General features: G+C 45.5%; 1 protein-coding gene across 1 annotated transcript in view; it reads left to right on the top strand.

Moving 5' to 3' along the window:
* The window catches only part of LOC146861811 (CD5 antigen-like), a 446,048-nt gene that overhangs the window by 230,311 nt on the left and 196,987 nt on the right, over positions 1-18,750 (top strand). Inside the window, exon 3 of the mRNA XM_085640972.1 lies at positions 11,355-11,672. Coding sequence (XP_085497098.1) covers positions 11,355-11,672 — 318 coding nt within the window. The remainder of the gene's footprint in view (positions 1-11,354; positions 11,673-18,750) is intronic.

Raw genomic sequence — 18,750 nt, 5'->3', positions numbered from 1 at the left:
GTAAATTATAGAAATAATATAATGATTCCTCTTTGGTTTTGCAGGTAACATAGAAAAAGTAAGACAAGGACCTAACCTGTGAGCTCTCTGGATGTTGAGCGAGGTAGAAGATGGCATGTCCAGCAGTTTCGGAAGAAAGGCGGTAAAAAAGGGAGCAGGATAATCCCCTTCAAGTGCTTTAGGGAGACCATAAATACGGAGGTTATTTTGCTCATTCCTATTTTACGAATCCTCCACATATTTTTAAGCTGACCAACCTCCTTCTCCAAACGATGATTTTTAGATGTTTCATCATGTAAGTCCACTACCTGCTGTTCCACAAAGGAGACACGATTTTCCTTTAATGACCATTTATCATCTAGAATACGCTTGTTAGTCTCCTCAACAAAGAGAGCAATGCCCAAATCTCCTCAAGCTATATTTCTAAAGAGGTAGGAAATGGAGATTTTTCAGGCGAAGGAGGGTCTTGGTTTAACCTCTTTGTGCTGAAGAGGGTGACTGAGTTTTACTCGGGAAGGGCTGCATGAAAGAGGTACATGGAGCAGCAGAAATAGCCATATCTCCAGTGTCTGTGTTGGAGCTACTATTAGAAGTAATAGTTGATTGCTTTTTAGGTTGAAACTCTAACTGTAGCTTTTTTAATCCGCCCATAAAGGAAGGGTGAAAAAAACACCATAGACCAGCAGCCAGGAGTCAAAATATTCCGAATTATTCACACCAGGGCCAGGCAATAGAGTCAACAGAAGAATACCACGAACAGTGTCCAATCAATTAAATATTTAGCAACATAATGAACTCCGTTATGAAGAATCCTCCACAAAAAAAATAAGAAGCAATAAGAGAAAAAAAGGGGGAAAAGCCAACAAGTGCATACCATGCTATTTTTGGAGAAAACGGCAATCAGAAAACATTCCAAGGAAACATCTGTGACAGCAATAATGAGCGTGATACTGGTCATATTTCAGAGGAGAGCTGCAGCGGGGCACCCCTCCATCTTCCACTAGCTCGACCTTGTAAAGGCGACTGTCTACACCACCTCAGAAATGCCAAAGAGGCATTTGAAGGTCCCAGACACAGGGGAGCTCGGTCTTAAAGCAACCATCTTGTGTGACGTCGAAGCCACTCCTCCTGCGACCTACCTCATTAATATTCATAAGATAGGTCTAGTTGCAAACCCACTAAGAATTGCTGAGTTTCATGCATTAGGAGTATGGATTTCCTAATTTCGATTCATAATAAATCACAATTAGGAAGTTGGTATTCCTAATGTTAGTACATCTAGCCCATGATGTCTTTCGATTTGGAGGTCAACAGTGTCAGGCGGACCGTCTGTCTCTTTCCTGTGAGGAAGGAGGCTATCCATTTGAGTGCATCTCCTTGGAGTCAGATGTGATTCAGCCTTCCAATCAGTGTGTAATGAGATATGGTGTCAAAAGGCACCAAGATGTCGAGGAGGATCTGTGCCTCTGTCTCTCCCTAGTCGAGGAGGGCTTGGATGTAATCGGTAGCTGCAAACTGAGCAGTCTTGGTGCTGTGTTTGCTGTGGAATCCAGACCGAGAGGTGTTTAGGGGGTGGTTCTGCTCCAGATAGTTTGTGAGTTGCTTGTTGATGGCCTTCTCCAGGACCTTGGCCTGGAAGGGGAGCAGGGAAATGGGGCAGTAGTTTTTGAGTTAGCTGCGGTCGGTTGACGGCTTCTTGAAAAGTGGTCTGACCTCAGTGTGTTTCCAGACTTCGGGGAAGGTGGCAATGGTAAATAAGGTGTTTTGAGCAGGGTGGTGTGTTTGTGGATGATCCTGTGGCTTCCGAGTTTGAAGGCTGTAGTATGGGCAAGGGTCCAAGGAAGCTCCTGAGTGAAGAGTTTTTATGATGGTGCTGGCGACTTGGGGTGAGCTGGTTCCATGTGGTTAGCAGATGCTCAGTGCTGGTTGTGGTGAGGGAGTGAAAGGTTGAGGAAATCTGTAGGATTGTAGGATAAAATTCTGTAAATGGTGGTTTTATTGTGGTGGAAGAAGTTGACTTCTTGTGAATAGTTGATGCTGTTTTCAGAAACAACTTTGCTCATCCTTAGTAGACAGACAGGCCGAACATTTCCCAGGCACATCTTTGTTAAAGTGACATTGTCAGATCATTGCAGAGAGCTCTCTGCATCGCATTACCATCCCAGTATTGACTGGAGATCTGCTCTCCAAGACCAGTGGATCTCCCGCTGAAATATTCAATAATGATCATCAGTCTTCAAAGGACAGATTACAGTCTGCTTGAATGTGTGCCTGCATCATATAAATGGATGTGCAGTGCATGACAACAGTACATAAGTGTTGTGCATGATAAAAAGCACTGCAAACCTTCTGCACCTAAATATCTTTTGCATTTGTTATGAAAAGCTGCCATGGATCTATTTAAGTGTCTAATATGCACAATATTCACACTTGAGAACACAAAACATAACATTGAAGCTGAAATTATATGAAAATAGACTATTTGAAGATTCCAACGGTTGTGACTTCATAAGGAAATAGTGAACTCCATTGGAATGCAAGCAAAAGGCCCAAGGAGAGCATCCAACCACAAGCAGCTGCATCACTGAAAGACAAGATCAATGCCATTTAATGATGATCCTTGAAATGACATGACTCCCTCCTCGGTACCCTCCAGCAAGATCTTGACATGTAAAATAGAGAGGCCATTGGGAAGGAACAGGAAGCAGCAGGGTTCCAGGAGAAGAGTCACAACATCAATACACATTTCCCTAAGAAGATAAGGCCTGAATCTTAACTGGTCTAAAACCATAAAAGGATTATTTGTATGTTGGACACAGCTGGCCCTTCCAGGAAAAGGCCAAAAAAAGGTGAAAAGGGATCAAATCACAGATTACAACCCGCCGCCTGTCTCCGATGTGGCGAAGTGGGAGCCCATATTTTCCACATGTTCTGGTCATGTCCTTTGCTTACGGCTTACTGGGGGAAAACATAACCACTGTTGCTGATGTCACGGAGAGGGAGATTCCTAATTCCCCAGGCCATTGCCTCCTAGGATGGTTTCCACACACAGCAAAAACCAAAGCCACAAGTAAATTTCAGGATGTGTTTATTCTAGCCAAGCGAGAGAGGGCGAGGAATTGGAAGACACCTGGGAGGTGTCAAATAGCAACATTGAAGAGGGAGGTGAAAAAATGGGTGGGGTGCGAAGGAAGGTTGCTACTGCAAGAAGCCAGGTGCAGAGTAGGCACTTTGGATATGGCCAGAGCCTAGGACACCTATCCTTCCATTAATCTGGACACCTTCATATCTCCTGAATCTGACACTCCTACACACTCCCCATTGAAATCCCGCATCACCGGTGCACACTGAGACCCCACTGTAGGATGGAATGATACTGGGACTCCAAGAATACTGAGTGGATCTGGCTTGTTTTGGGCCCAGATCGGCCTTACCTGCTTCTTTATACTTGCTCTGTGACGCACAGAAAGGGCCACACATTAGTACTGACTCAGAGGGAAAGGGATGTAAAGGGTAGAACTGTTTTTATCTCTTTGTTGCTTATTTCTTACAGAGGAGGAGATCCGTAACATAAACTTATTGCTGGTGTGTAATTGTACTGAACGTCAACAAAAATAGGGAGAGCTGATATCTGGTTGTTTAAATAACAACCTACCCTCACACTCTCTATCACTTTCTTTCCAAAAACTGCACACAAACCCTGCTCAAGAAGACCGCGTTACCACAAGGCTGCAGATTACTCGTGGCCACGCCCCTCTAACGTGGGAGTCGCATTCGAACATCCCGTCAGCTGAGGAAAGGACTGGGCGTGACGAAGGAGGTAGGTGGAGCTGGACGGAGACCGCACGGCTGGGCTCGGCGAGCAAGGCCGTGGCGCGCTGAGCGAGCGCGGGAGCAGGGGGGCAGGGGAGCAAGGGGGCCGGTCCTCGGGACGCCGGTGGTTGAGAACTTGGAGGCGCACCGGTGGGAGTAGCAGTGGCAGCCGAGTGAGTTCCGGTAAGTCGACGGAACCGGGGGTTGGTTGGGGGGCCTCGAGGGCCTCGCTGCTGAAAGTGGGGGTGAGCTGGGAGTTTTTGGCAGGTTGGTCGGTGCATAAATCTTGCCATAATCCCCCCCCGGAGTCGCACGGCGTTGCGGCATGCTTGCTTGTCGCAGCACATTTAGATCTAGCCCTGCTGTCTTAGCTCTCTCCGGTGCCCGCTTCCACAGGCTAGTTCCATGTTGGCCCCCCCGCCCCCCTGTTCTGCTCTTATAAAGTTTGCCTCGTAAATGTGCCTTGCCTTGCCTTGCCTTGTTGCCTTGCTGCCTTTTTGCAAGTTTTTGCATCGACGGTCTGTCCACTCTCCCCTGTTGTCTCCATCAATTCGCCCAGTGGCCTAGCAGCGGACGTGTGGGGGCGAGGTGACCCTGTTCAGTTCTGGGGCTGCTCCTCCCGCTCTCTCCCTCCCCCCTGTGCGGCCGCCATCGTGCCCAACGCTCTCACAGCTCTCACAGCTCTCACAGCTTAGTGGGCCACTGGCTGGTGAGTTCTATTGTCAGCCTCACTATCAACGTGACCCCTCTTGAGGGGAATAACACAGAGGCGAGGTCTGGCCTAGTCTCCCAGTCTTGCCTGAGCGGTGCGGTGAGCGGGCGGCCGTGGGTCAGCTGATAGGGGCTGGGGCTATATAAATGAGCGGGGGGGAGTGCCACGAGTAAGGCTCCAATAAAAGCCTGCGCAATCTCACCAAAGTGTTAAAAGCGCCAAAAAGTAAAAATTCACGCTACCTTCAACCGACTTGGCAGCCTCTGCAAAATGAAATAAATTTGCAAGACAGCACAATATACAAGCACAGGACAATAACCACAATATTCAATCACCAGACAAGCATTGCTGGAATCTTTAGAACACCAGGGGCCATATGTAGGTAGCCTAACATTTACCACTTCATAAATACCGAATTTTACCGATTCGGTATTTATGAAGTGGTAAATGATATGTAGGTAATCCATCGGTAATATTTACCGATTCGGAATGGGTCGGTAATTTAGAATCGGTATTTACCAATTCGGTAATGATGCATACCTTCCCATTGAATCCTATGGGCCAGGAGGTCCATAGGAATCAATGGGAAGCCAGTTACCATTACCGAATCGGTAAATACCGATTCGGTAATGGGGGGAGCACAATCAAGGGTGGCAGGGTGTCACAGTGACACCCTGTTGCACCCCTGATTCCTGCATGTGTGCACATGTGGCGCACATAAATGCCCTAAGGGCATGTATGTCTGCCACATGGCACTGTTAGACCAGCAAAATATTGCTTTTTGCAATGTATTTGGTATTTAGCACCAACATATATTTGGTGCTAAATACCGAATTCTTTTCCCTACAGATCACTCATTTGATTGTTACCTACATATCATTTCTGGATTCGGTATTTACAAAATCGGTAAAATTACCGATTCGGTAATTTTACCGATTCGGTAAATTACCGAATCCAGAAATATGCCCCCTACATAGCAAAAGCCTAAATACCGGTCGGTAACGGTCTATTTACCGAAAATCGGCCGTTACCGACCGGTATTTGGCTTCCTACATATGGCCCCAGATCTTCAGTTCTCCAACAGTTTGGCAGATCAACTCTGGTGGACCTCCGGAGGTCCTCTGGTAGGGGCTCTGTATCAGCTGATCTCTAACAAGCATCTCAATTAACATAAGCCATGAGATCTGGGAAAGTCAGGAAAACTGCAGCGACTCCTAAAAGGAGGAAACCTAAACAGCTGTCATCTGACGAGGAGCCTGACCAAGTAAGCCATGGTGCCCTAAGGGCTTGCAAGGACACAGTGAACGTAGTAAAACTAAAGCCCAATGGCAAGAGTAAGGATTCATCAAAGACTTCGGAAACCTTGAAGCTGTTGGACTATTTTAAAAAAATTCCACCTATGGCGAAGACTCCCTGACACTCGCAATCACTGGAGGTAATCAACCTCGGAGGATCAGACCAAAAGGCCGAAGCAAGCATGCTCCTTCCACAACCTCCTCCCCCACAACAGCCATTGAAGAATTCGACCAGCAAAAACTTAGTTCAATTCCCGAAAGTCTTTATTTTTTGATCCGCAAAAAAAGCGGTAACCCCAGCTCAGCTAGAGGGGGTACTTCTAAAACAAAACTCTAAACACGATCGTTCTTCACAATCACAACCAGGAAAAACTCCCTCACCAACGTCTATGTGTAAGCAAGAAGCAGGGTTGCAGCACACTCTCTTGCTGAGCCCCCTACAAAATTCAGGCCCCCTTGCAGTCCATGTGCAGAACATAGAACCATCAGCTCCATTGTCAAGTCAGGATCTCGTCGAATTAAAGGAACCCATAATGGCTTCTCATAGTCACTTAACTTTCCCTCAAATCCATGCGCAAAATAGCCATCTTTGCAACAAAAATCTACGACTAGCAGAATCGCCTCAAACTACCAGTAGTCCAAAGGATTATTCGGATGCCACAAGTCCCAAACACACTGTATTCACACCAATAACAACAGTAACAATACCATTATCGCATTCACCTAAAAAATCAGCTCAAGATGACCAGTTTTTAGCGGACTTGTCATTTTTTCTGAAAAACACTCAAAACTCTCCTGAACATATGCCAAATGTAAAGTCCAACTTAGAGGACTCTACAAACTTTCCAACAAACAGTAAATGCCCTAAACTATCATTCTGATAAACTGGATGTGCAGATAGATCATTTTGAACACTCTAGCACTATTCACAGCAGGAATTGACAATAAATTAGACAAATTGAATAATCTAATAATAGGAGCACAATCCTCTGCAAAGCTCGTTCAGGCGGTTTGCTGCTGTTCCCCAATCATAGATTCACTTTCATCGCTCCCAGCATTTCTATCTAAAGTTATAGATGAAGTTAAGCAGTTGAAGGGAGGCAACCAATCGCAAATAATGCAAAATACGCCTCAAAAACAAGCCAATCCTTCGATTTTTAAAAACCAAGACACCAAGCAGAGGGAGGAAACAGTCTCAAGCAGCCCAAAAGTCACTCAGGCAGGAGATCACTAAAGATAAACGAACACATGATAATCAATTCTGGTGTAAATTAGTGTATGAGAGCAAGAGCCGAAATTCACGAACATTCTGGGCCCTAATGAATCAGTCCAAATCGAGCTCATTGAGCTTTGGATCTGCCAACATCCAAGAATCAGACTGGGCTACCTTCCTCACTGACCATTTTAGATCTCCAGAATTTCTAGGCGACACAGGAACCAGCCTCGCAAGAAAGAACGTAACAGACTTTAATAATAAGCAGAGCATGCTTACAGAGTGCTCACATATCGACATCGAGGACCTTCAGATGTCTCAAGAAAGGGTTGCTACTGCTGTGTCAAAAGCCAGATCAGATGGTGCTCCAGGCCCAAATGGCCTGCCACAGAATCTGTTTAAATCTGACGTGGCCTTTTGGTCAGGTCCACTGACAAACCTTTTCAACTTTGCTCTGAGAACTGCAACAATCCCAGACTCATGGCGGGGTGCAATAATTCAACCTATTTGTAAATCAGGCTCTCGGGCATCCCCCAATAATTATAGACTTATTGCACTGCTGGACATTGAGGCAAAGCACTATGCAGGTCTACTGCTGGAGGAGCTGAGGCTATGGGTAAAGGTCCACAATCTGATCCCAATTAATCAAACAGGCTTTACTGCCAAGTCTGGAATGATGACCAACTTATTAGCACTGTCAACTATAGTCGACAAAGCTCTTTTCACATCTAGATCAGTGTTCTGTTGCTTTGTTGACTTTAAAGCAGCGTTTGATAGGGTTCCGAGGGCTGCTTTATGGGAAAAACTGAGGAAATGGGGGATCCCGGACAAACTTTTGGAGGCAATAACACAACTTCACTCCAACAGTTGGGTCAGGGTGAAGTTGGGGTCCGGCACGCACCTCTCGCGGAAAATCTCGACATCAAGAGGCGTGAAGCAGGGATGCGTGCTGGCCCCCATGCTTTTTAATCTGTTTATAGCAGATTTGTCAACCTTACTGGACGACACTAACAGCCACCCCCCAAAGGTAGGAGGCATGACATTAAGTAATCTTCTATACGCCGATGACCTGGTACTTTTTAGTTTCACCAGGGTTGGGCTGCAAAGACTTCTGGATAAATTGTACATCTACACGACAATGAACCTAATAGAGGTTAACCTAAAGAAAACACAGGTTGTCCCATTTGGTCGGAAAAGGCACATTGTTGGTGGATGGGCGTATAACAACATAAGCCTTGCTGTAGGACACTCATATAAGTACCTAGGTGTCCATTTGGACTCTAGGGGTAATCTTATTAAACATCAGAACGAGATTACAGTTAAAGCTATGACCCTTCGGTGTCATTAGCAAAGCTCTCAAAAAATATCTCTGGCTCAACTCTCCTACCACTTCTAGAAGTCATGAGAGCGAAAATTGGCCCGACCTTAGCATACGGCATAGAGATATTTAGAGGCAAGCTGAATACCGCCTTAAACCAACACACGACAAAAATTTACAAAAAGGCACTTCATCTGCCAAACTCCGCATCGCCAGCTCAGGTAAGATTAGAGCTGGGGATATTGAATTATGATATCTCCAATATGGGTTCATACTTAAACCTTTGTCACAAACTGAGGCAAGCGGATTCAGGAACATTAGAATCCTTAGTCTGGATGGAAATTACCCAGAAAAACCCTGGAGGCTCCTTTGGCTGCCTGTTCAAGGACTATATCCTTCAATTGTCGGTGAGTGAGCTAAGGGCCCTTAACCCCAGCCGGGCAGTATTTAAAACCGCCATTAAAAAATGTGTGAGAATGAGTTCTCTTATAATGGATAAGGCACTATTCACCAAACGCAGTCATGCTTGGGCCCTCGTAAACTCATACAGACGGTTAGCCCCTGCTACTTACCTGTCCTGCACATATTCACTGTATTTAAAACGCAGTTTTATGATAATTAGAATGGGTGATTGGCGCTTCCTGCAAGATTTGCCCCCTTGGCGACGCACGGCGGAAAACGTAATCTGTAGAGGGTGTGGCAAGACTGCCGAAACTCTGCTACATGTAGTTTGTCTCTGCCCAGCTTTTAACTATCAACGCAGGTTCAAACTCAAAGTAGACTGGAATAAGCTAGGTGTCCGGACATGCAGGCAAGCCATCATTGAGGCCCTGAACCCCGACAATACAGATTTAAACTTGGGGATAACAACTTTTATCCAGCAAGCATATCGTAATTTTATGTAAAATAGGCCTTGCTAACAAAAACTTTATGGAAAATGAAATGAAAACACTATTATGCTTTGCAATCTAATAGGTCAATTCTTGTTTTAATCTGTATGTTGTATTTTTATAGTCATCGTAACAAGCAATGTCTGAATAGCTTTTTTTTACATTAATTTTTAAACGCTTGCTATTATGTAACTGTCATTGACTCAGGCGGTTTAGGATTTAGAAAATTTCCACTTTAGACTGGCTATCGATCTGCTGCCCGTTTTCATCATTTTAAATCAGTTGGTTTTTAATGTGAAATTTTGTAATTTTGTAATTTCTTTTAAAGATATCTGTGTTATATCTAAATAAAGAATATGTATTTCAAGCAGCAACCAAAATTGGTGTCAGGGTAAAGTCACACAAATCCCAAATAAACCTGTGCTGAACCCACTGGTTGTTTGGCACAAAGCAGTCAGATTTTTTTTTTATAGCATTTAGTTGCTTTTGGCAAAATCAGCAAATAAAAGATATCTATCCCAGGAGACCCCAAGGGCCAGTTACAATAAAACTCTCCTCTGTGTGGAACCTCTTCCCCAACTTAGGCGTTCCCCACGCTGACTCTGTACTATGCCCACCATTGTCCCCAAACTTCAGAACATTTCTTGGGGCTTGCTCGTGCTAAGTAGATGGGTTCTTCTAATTTCACACATCTGTCCACACCTGCTCTCTATTCCCTCATGGGGGGAGTGGGGAATCCAGCCTCTTCCAATACTTGGCAATGTCCCATTTTGCCAGTAGCGTTCCCAGCTCTACAGAGTTCTGTCAGCCCGCGGGCCACCCATGTTGTCCAGGAGACCAAGCAGGGAAATTTTGGTCGAGGTCTCAATCGTCAGGCCCACACCTCCAAGAGGGTCCTGAATATGTTAAGCCAATATCGTTGTATGACTGGGCAGCCCAAGACCATGTGGAAAAAGCCTCTCATGTGCTTCTGACCCACTAGTAGCATTTAATTTACAGGCCCTGAGAACATATTACACTACTTTACTAGAGATTTTGAAAGTAAATTAAATGTGCCAATTGAGTGTAAGCCAATTTCACTAAGCTTAAAGGGAGAGACAAGAAGCACTTTAGCACTGGTTAGCAGATGTAAAGTGCTCAGAGTCCTAACAGCCTACAGAAATGGGTTCAGAAGACAGGAGGGTGAAAGCAAACATTTAGGGGCTGAACCTGTAGAAAGGGTCGTGTCCAACATGGGGCTATAATTTACATTCCATTGAATACATTTTTTCTCCAATTGAAAAGTAATTTTGAAAGTGCATTCTTCACTCTTCTTGTCAACATGCTTGCGTTCCCTCTCAGTGCTGCAGCTGCACTCCTATGAATAGCAGATCCCTAACCCCTGTCTTTGATTTAGTCTTTAAAACTAATGTCACAAATTTACTTTTTAGTGTTGCACATTTTTATATTTTATTTGCATCCTTTTTGAATTGTCTGTTTGATGCACTGAGAATCGTTCATATGAGTTAAAAAAAAAATCAGGAAAAATACTCTTCCAAGGACTGTGCATCACTGATGGAAATTAATCTAGAACAATTGCTACTGGCGTGTTATAATGATGCAAATATGTAAATGTGCCAGAGTTTCAACCACTGACAAGGACAAGGTACACTTATGTCTTGAAAAGAAGCCAGAACATTCTTTACCCGTCCTTAGACCCATTGTCCATCCAACCATGCATATGAAATGGGTTTGTGAGTGAAATGTACTTTGTGCATCAGCGAATTACCACTGATTCCAAGATTATGTCACACAGCCTGCTGGATTTAGTTAGATTGTGTCTCCAGGATTTTTGTTTCCCATCATGTGCTTTCTGCGTTTCCTGGGAAACGACATAATTGCATGTAATAAGATTTAAGTGTGGAAACTTTAGAAGCATTTCTTAACACAGAACAGTGTGATAGGAACTGATCTCTGGCATCAGAAGTAATCATTGTCCGCATAAGAAAGATTAATACAGCTTTCTTTAGCTGTCTCTGAATTCCTTTATCCATGGTAGACAGTGGAAAAAAGTTATTGATATCGTTGAATAAATATTAATGTTTATCTATAAATATCTTCTCTTTATTTTAAGATTCATCAAGAGTTCGACTGATAGGCTCCAAAGCCCCCTGTGCTGGGATTGTACAGGTGAAGGTGAATATCCACTGGAAAAAAGTCTGTGACAGCCAATGGGACATGAAAGATGCCACTGTGGTGTGTAGAGAGCTGAACTGTGGAGTTCCAAACTCAGTCCCTCCAGCCTCAGCCTTCGGGGCACAAAAGAATGATCTAGTTGGGATTTCTGATGTCCAGTGCAAAGGAGATGAAAAACTCCTGCTGCACTGTCCCTACAACACCCGGGTTCAGCGTTTTTGTTATGATGGGAGGTATGCAGCAGTGAATTGCACAGGTAAGAACTGCAAAACCACTTCTGACTGCCTTGGAATCCAAACTCAACAGAAAACAGGTAATGGAGAGTACATGACTTCCCAATCTACAACCTCATGATCACGCTTCTCTAGAAGAGTGCTCCAACCACTTCTACCCTTTCCATCCAGTCTTATTACACCTCCTCCTACAGCACTTTCTCCCTTTCCATCCAATGTGATTACACCTCCTCGTACATCTCTACCTCTCTTTCCATCCAGTGTGATTACATCTTCTCCATCTGCACCACTTCTTTACTTTTTGTCCAGAGTGATAACACGCCCTCCTGCAATGTTTAATTTTTTTTACATCCCTTTTGATTACACCTGCCCCTACAGCGCTTCTTTCCATTCTATCCAGTGTGATTACACCTCTTCCTAGAACGCATATTTCCATTCCATACAGGGTGATTACACCTCCTCCTACAGCACCTCTTTTCTTTCCATCCAGTGTGATTACACCTCCTCCTACAGGACTTCTTATCTTTTCATCCGGTGGGATTACAATTCCTCCTACAGCATTTCTTATCTTTCCAGCCAGTATAAATACATCTCCTCCTGCAACATTTCGGGGATTATTTACAAGAAACTAACGCATCTATACAGATGCATCAGTTTCGCTGTGCCTCCATGTGAAACCAATGTGCCACCATGGATGCGCCGTATTTACAATACAGGGCACCATGGCAAAAGGATTGATAGATGAGTCAGAATTTCTGATGCATCTGTTGGAGCAAATGTCACGCATTGCTGGAGCTGTGTCCCAAGCACGACACAACTCCAGCAATGTGCAATGCATGGGGAGGCCTATTCCCAATACACTGCATCTTTCCTTACGCCTGCTCCAAGCAGGCAAAGGGTTTTGACGAAGTGGCGTCCTAGATGTGGCGCATTGATATATTGTAGGTATCACTGCATCACTTCTATGAGGCTTTCCTACATGGGAATGCCCCCTCTGCATACAATATACCTGATGCAAGTAAAATGTGGCACTGGATATTACAAGGTGATACATCTCCCAAGATGCGTCACTTTCTAATCCGCCACAACATGGCATATTGTGTACGCTGTAGCTGCGTCACAAAAAGTGATGCAACAGAAGGGGCTGGTAAATCTGCCCCTTCTCTTTCTATCTAGTGTGGTTACACCTCACCCTACAGCACTACTTCCCTTTCCATCCAGCATGATTACACCTCTTCCTGCAGCACCTCTTATCTTTCCATTCAGTGTGATTACACATTCCCCTCACTACTTCTTCCCTTTCCATTCAGTGTGATTAAACATTCTCCTGCACTGCTTCTTACCTTTCCATCCAGTGTGATTACACCTTCTCCTACAACCCTTCTTAGCTTTACATCCAGTGTGATTAATCCTTCTCTTCGTGCAGCCTTTCTTTGTCTTCCATCCTGTGCAATTACACATTCTCCTGCACCGCTTCTTACCTTTCCATGTAGTGTGATTACACCTCTTCCTGTACCGCTACTTCCCTTTCAAACCAGTGTTATTATATCGTCCCCTCCTGTACCAGTTATTCCTTTTCCATCCTGTGTGATTACACCTCCTCCTACTCTACTTCTTCCCTTTTCATCCAGTGTGCTTACACCTCACCCTACATTACTTGTCATCTTTCACTCCAGTGTGATTACAGCTCCTCCTATGGAACTTCTCCTCTTTCCAACCAGTGTTTATACACCTCCCCCTACACCCTTTCTTAACTTCCCATCCAGCTTGATTACACACCCTCCGGCACTGCTTCTTCCCTTTCCATCCAGTGTGATTACACATACTTTTGAACCGCTTCTTACCTTTACATCCAGAGTATACACCTCACCCTACAATACTTGCTCCCTTTCCATACAGCCAGATAACCCCTCTTCCTATAAACATCTCTTTCCATACAGTGTGACTACATCTTCTCCTCCTGAAACAGTTCCACCCTTTCCATCCAGTGTGATTACACTTTCTCCTCTTACAACCCTTCTTCCCATTCCACCCTGAGTGAATACACGTCCTTCTACAGCCCTTCTTAACTTTGCATCCAGTGTGATTACATCTTCATCTATACCGCTTCTTCCCTTTCCAACCAGTGTGCTAACACATCTTCCTGCACCGATTCTTCCTTTTCCAACCAGTGTCATTACACTTCCTCCTAGAGCACTTCTTCCCTTTCTATCCTGTGCGATTACACCTCCTCCTACAGCTCTTTTTCCATTTCTGTCAGTATGATTACACCTCTTCCTACACCTCTTCTTCCTTTTCCATCTCTTGTTATTACACATTCTCCTACAGCACTTCTTCTCTTTCTATCCAGAGTGATCGACCTCACCCTACAGCACTTCATTACTTTACATCAATGGTGATTACACCTCCTTCTTCAGCACATCTTGCCTTTCTATCATTATGATTACACCTTGTTGGAAAGTGTTTTATTAGTAGTGATACATAGGGACACACCACTAATAATTAGGCCAAAACACAATAAAAGGGTTAGTCAAGGTCTCAATAAATTATTCCCTTGCTCAACCCTTGGTAGCTGGCAACGAGCAGGCAGGCGTAACTTAGGAGACAGGTGTGTAAATCATTTGAAAACAACAATACATTAAATAAGTAAGACACAATACACAATAAAAATTCAACACCAATTTACAAAAATGGGTTATATTTTTATGAACACATAGACATAAAAATGACATAAATCCAATGTAGGGTACTGGAGGTATACATTTTTAAAGAATAAACACTTTCTAGTGTTTAAAAAACAAGAGTGCCAAATTGAGACATCAAGTCGCGCTTGACCGGGACAAAGTCAAAGTTTGATGCCGACCACAATGGAGCCCTGGTCAGACACATTAAGCAGGAGGTCTCAGTCAAAATTTTACCTTCGCACCTAGAGCCTTGTCTGGAGGGTTTTTACTCAAACGTGGAGGAAGTCTCTTCTTCAAGCTGGATCCGGGTCAACTTTGTCGGCCTCATTCTGCATGAGGCCCCAGTCATCTCCTGGAAGTCTTTAGCTCCGGAGTTTTCTTTGGGATGGGCCTGAAATCCAGGCAGGTTCGCAGTTTGATTTAGTCGGCTTGACTCTCAACATCTGGTCGTTCACCTTATGGAGTTGTTTCCAAAAGTTGCTCAAATGTCTGAACTTCACCCTGAAGTTGCTCTTGAGGGTTCAAAGTGTCCAAAACACCAATCCCTGGGTCTAGAAGCTCTGAGATGGTCCTTGGGATATTGGAACTACAATTCCCACAATGATCATGGCAAATCATTAAAAATCCACTGCAAGCACTCCAGGATGGATACTTCTTGGTGGAGATGATGCAGGTGAGCTCTGTTAACCTGCAGTTTGCAGGGAGTCCACTCCTTCTTCCTTGTAAAGCCAGGCAACGTCCTTGGAGCTGTGGTACCAGATTGTGCAGCAGTTGCAGTCCTTCAAACTGCAGACCTTTAGGTTCAGATCAGGGTTTCAGCAGGGCAGTCCTTCTTTTCCTTATTGTTCCAGGCGGTAGATTTGAGTTGCTTGGCAACTCTTCAATATTTCTGCAGTCTTCCTGGGGGTCAAGCAGGGGGACAAACCTGACAAGTGTGGCATATTGTTGCCCCAGAAATCACTATTCTTCCAAAATCCAAGAGGGAGAAACTTTCTCCTGAAGGGTTAGTTCTGGCTAAGCCAACCCATTGGTGTGTCTAAGATTCTCTAACAAACCCCTTCCAGCTGGTAATGAGACAGAATATTGAGGATACAAATTTTTAACTACCATAATATCGAGTTAAAAATATTGTGTAATGCAAATATTGAGTGCAATAATGTCGTTGTCAAGAATATCGATTTGACGGTGAGTAATATCAATTAAAAAAAATATAGAAATTCCACTTTTGATTGTCAGAAGGTAATGAGAGATAGTGTGCACATACATCTCCTGCATCTGCCGCTGTTAGGTGCAAACTGCAAACTGCAAACTGCAAAGCAGAATAGAAACTGTATACACGTGGAGAGGTGCACTCCCAAGATGTCTTTTCCAATAAGTAAGACTGACCAAATCCTTTACATAAGGCAATTATTTATTTTATCCCCTTCCGTGCTCAGGACGGCAGGGAGTCGTCCTGAGACACGGTGGGCATGTGCTCAGGATGGCTCCCAGCCATCCTAGCACCCACCCACGGGGGAAGCGCTGGTGCTTCCCCGTGGGCCACCCATGTACCTGCCCCCAATGGGAATTGGCAGGGGAAGCCTGTTTAAATTAAAGTGGCCCACTAGACCACCAGGGATACATTTATGGGGAGTGGCCCCTTGGGCAAGGGTCGTGCCCTATTCGGGGCATTATCTTTGGCTATCTGCTCCCTGGAGGGGACAGATCTCACATTTTTCATTTATTTAGTGGCCCACTAGACCACCACAGATTCATTTGTGGGGAGTGGCCCCTTGGGCAAGGGTCGCTCCCCTTAGGGGCAATGTTTTTGGCTATCTGCGTCCCACTAGGGGGGCAGATCTTGCCATTTTTCTATGTAGTTGCCCACTAGACCACCAGGAATTAATTTGTGGGGAGTGGCCTCTTTGGCAAGTGACGATCCCCCTTGGGGGCAATGTTTTTTGCTGGCTGTTCCCCCCTAGGTGGGCAGATCTTGCCATTTTCTTTTTAATTGGGCCCACTAGACCACCAGGGATTTATTTGTGGGGCGTGGCCATTGCGGGGCGTGGCTCCCCTTTGGGGAGCATTAATTTGGCAGTTGGGGGGCAGATCGGTGGATTTTATTTTAATATGGCCACTAGGCCACCAGGGATTGATTTTTTTTATGTTGGGGATCCGCTCCTTGGGCAAGGGTCGCTCCCCTTTATGGGAGAATGATTGGGGCCACTTCTGCCCTCTTTGGGTGGCAAATCAGTAGTATGTTTTTATGCCCATCTGCCCCCAACGGGGCAGGACCCACTAGAAACCAGGGTTTTCTAAATGTTGGTGTTGGGGAGTGGCCTCTCAGTCAAGGGTTGCTCCCTTTTTATGGGGGTGAATATTTTATTCATACAGTTAGTCCCACTTACCCCTTAGCTTGGTTGGTGGATTGTGTGTGGACTGGTACATTATTTGCATATATGATGTTTTTTCTACTTTTTATTCTAGTGTAAAGCTTTTGATTCTTGTTTGCGGTTTCGGCAGTGGTTGTTCTGCAGTTTTGCGCATTTATTTGGTAAGAAAAACATTTTTGTTGTGTTTACTCCAAATGAGTATTATTGTCATGTATGAATGAATTTTTTTGTAAGTGGTGTCATAATGGCAGCATATTTGTTACTGTTCTGAGCATGAAATTCTTTGTGATGTGTTTTGCATTGTCTTATGTGTAATTTTCTTTTTTAGTGGGATATTTTTTATCCTTACTGTGTCTGTGCAGAGTAGGTGGTGGTGAGTCTAGCTGCTTCTGTCAAGTGAGTGGTATAGTTTTGGAGTTATAGGTCTTTGTGATAAAGACACATTTTGTTTAATGCTTATTTCACAAAGTGTTGTTGTTGACTTGTTTGACACGTTACTTTTGTTAGTAAGGACTATGGCTAGCCGCAGAATTACTGCTCAGCAGGTGGTTGGTATGCTTTTTGAATTTTCCTCTGACCATGAATATGAGGCTGACAGTGCATCTGAGGCAGAGGTGGGAGGGGAAGATTCAGGCAGTGAGTTTTCTCTCCGCATGGAATCATCGGATGATGAAGCTACTCTCAGTGTGAATGAAGCTACTCTCAGTGCGGATGAAGTGCCTGTTTTAGAGGAGGACACTGATGTGCGGAGGGTGCTAGAGGCATCTGGATTGCAGCATGGGGCTGTAAGGCTTCCCATGGGAAGTACTGGACTCTGGGTTGATCCAAACATGGTGCAGCCGGTGTTCCTGCCTTTAGTGTGAATGCAGGGTGTAGAGTGGATTGTGAAACTTTTTTGCCTATACAGTTTTTTCAGTTCTTTATGGATGATGTGTTTGTGGCTGAGATTGTTGAGCAGACTAATTTGTATGCTGAACAGTTTTTGCGGGACAACAGTGCCAGACTTAGCCCCATTCTAGAGCTACCCTGTGGACTCCCACAAATCTGGAAGAGATGAAGAAGTTTTTGGGTTTGACTTTTTTGATGGGCTTGATAAGGAAGCCGTCCATGGCTTCATATTGGTCTACCAGTCTCTTGATGGCAACGGCAATACTTCCTGCAATTATGAGTCGTGATCGGTATTTACTTTTGCTTTGTGTTGGACAGGCCACACGAAGGGCTTGCTCCCTCCCCGCATGACAGGGCCCAAGCCCCGGCCCCCCAGGCGCGACCCACGAGAATCACCCGCACCCCGTCTCCCGACGGAACTCCTGCCCTCGGACCTCCATGTATCACGGGCCCAAGCCACCACCGGCTCCCTCGGCCGGGTCAAGCCGCCATCTTGGGCCCTGCGCCACGAGGCCGCGTGGCCTCCCCCCGACCCTAACCCTGGGCCTGGCCGGCCCCGACATCCCGGCACCACCATCCACCCAGGAGGTGAGCGGACCACTTGGCAGGTCAATGGGAGAACGAAGCGCCAAGGACTCTCCCCCGCCAGGTGACGATCGCCTCCAGCTCCCCCAGGCACCGGCTCCACCCCCCGCTGGGTGTCTGGACACCTTCATCCCGGACCCTCCGACCTCCAAGTGCGAGGGTCCGGACATCAAAGGGCACCTGCCCTATAACTGGAGCAGCTCCGGAGCAGGAAGGCAGTTGTATCCTGGAGTCGACACACACCGAGAGAACTCAGCCTTGACGGACTACTGGCGCTGCCGTAGCCCTATCTTGTGAACTATCGACCTGCCTGCTGGCGCTGCCGCGGCCTTCTGTAACATCCATCCTCGTCGGGACCTGCTGGCGCTGCCGCGGCCCGTTGTAATGACCATCTTCACCGGGACCTGCTGGCGCTGCCGCGGACCGTACATCGACCATCTTCACTGGGACCTGCTGGCGCTGCCGCGGACCGTGTATCGACCATCTTTCACTGGGACCTGCTGGCACTGCCGCGGCCCGTACCAGCTAGACCACCAAGCTCGAGGATTGTGAGCTACCCACCATACCACCTC

This window comes from Triturus cristatus, chromosome 2_2 (genome assembly GCF_964204655.1).
Source record: "Triturus cristatus chromosome 2_2, aTriCri1.1, whole genome shotgun sequence".
Taxonomy (NCBI): Eukaryota; Metazoa; Chordata; class Amphibia; order Caudata; family Salamandridae; genus Triturus; species Triturus cristatus.
The sequence above is the reverse complement of the archived record's forward strand: the minus strand, read 5'-3'. Positions and strand labels throughout refer to the sequence as shown.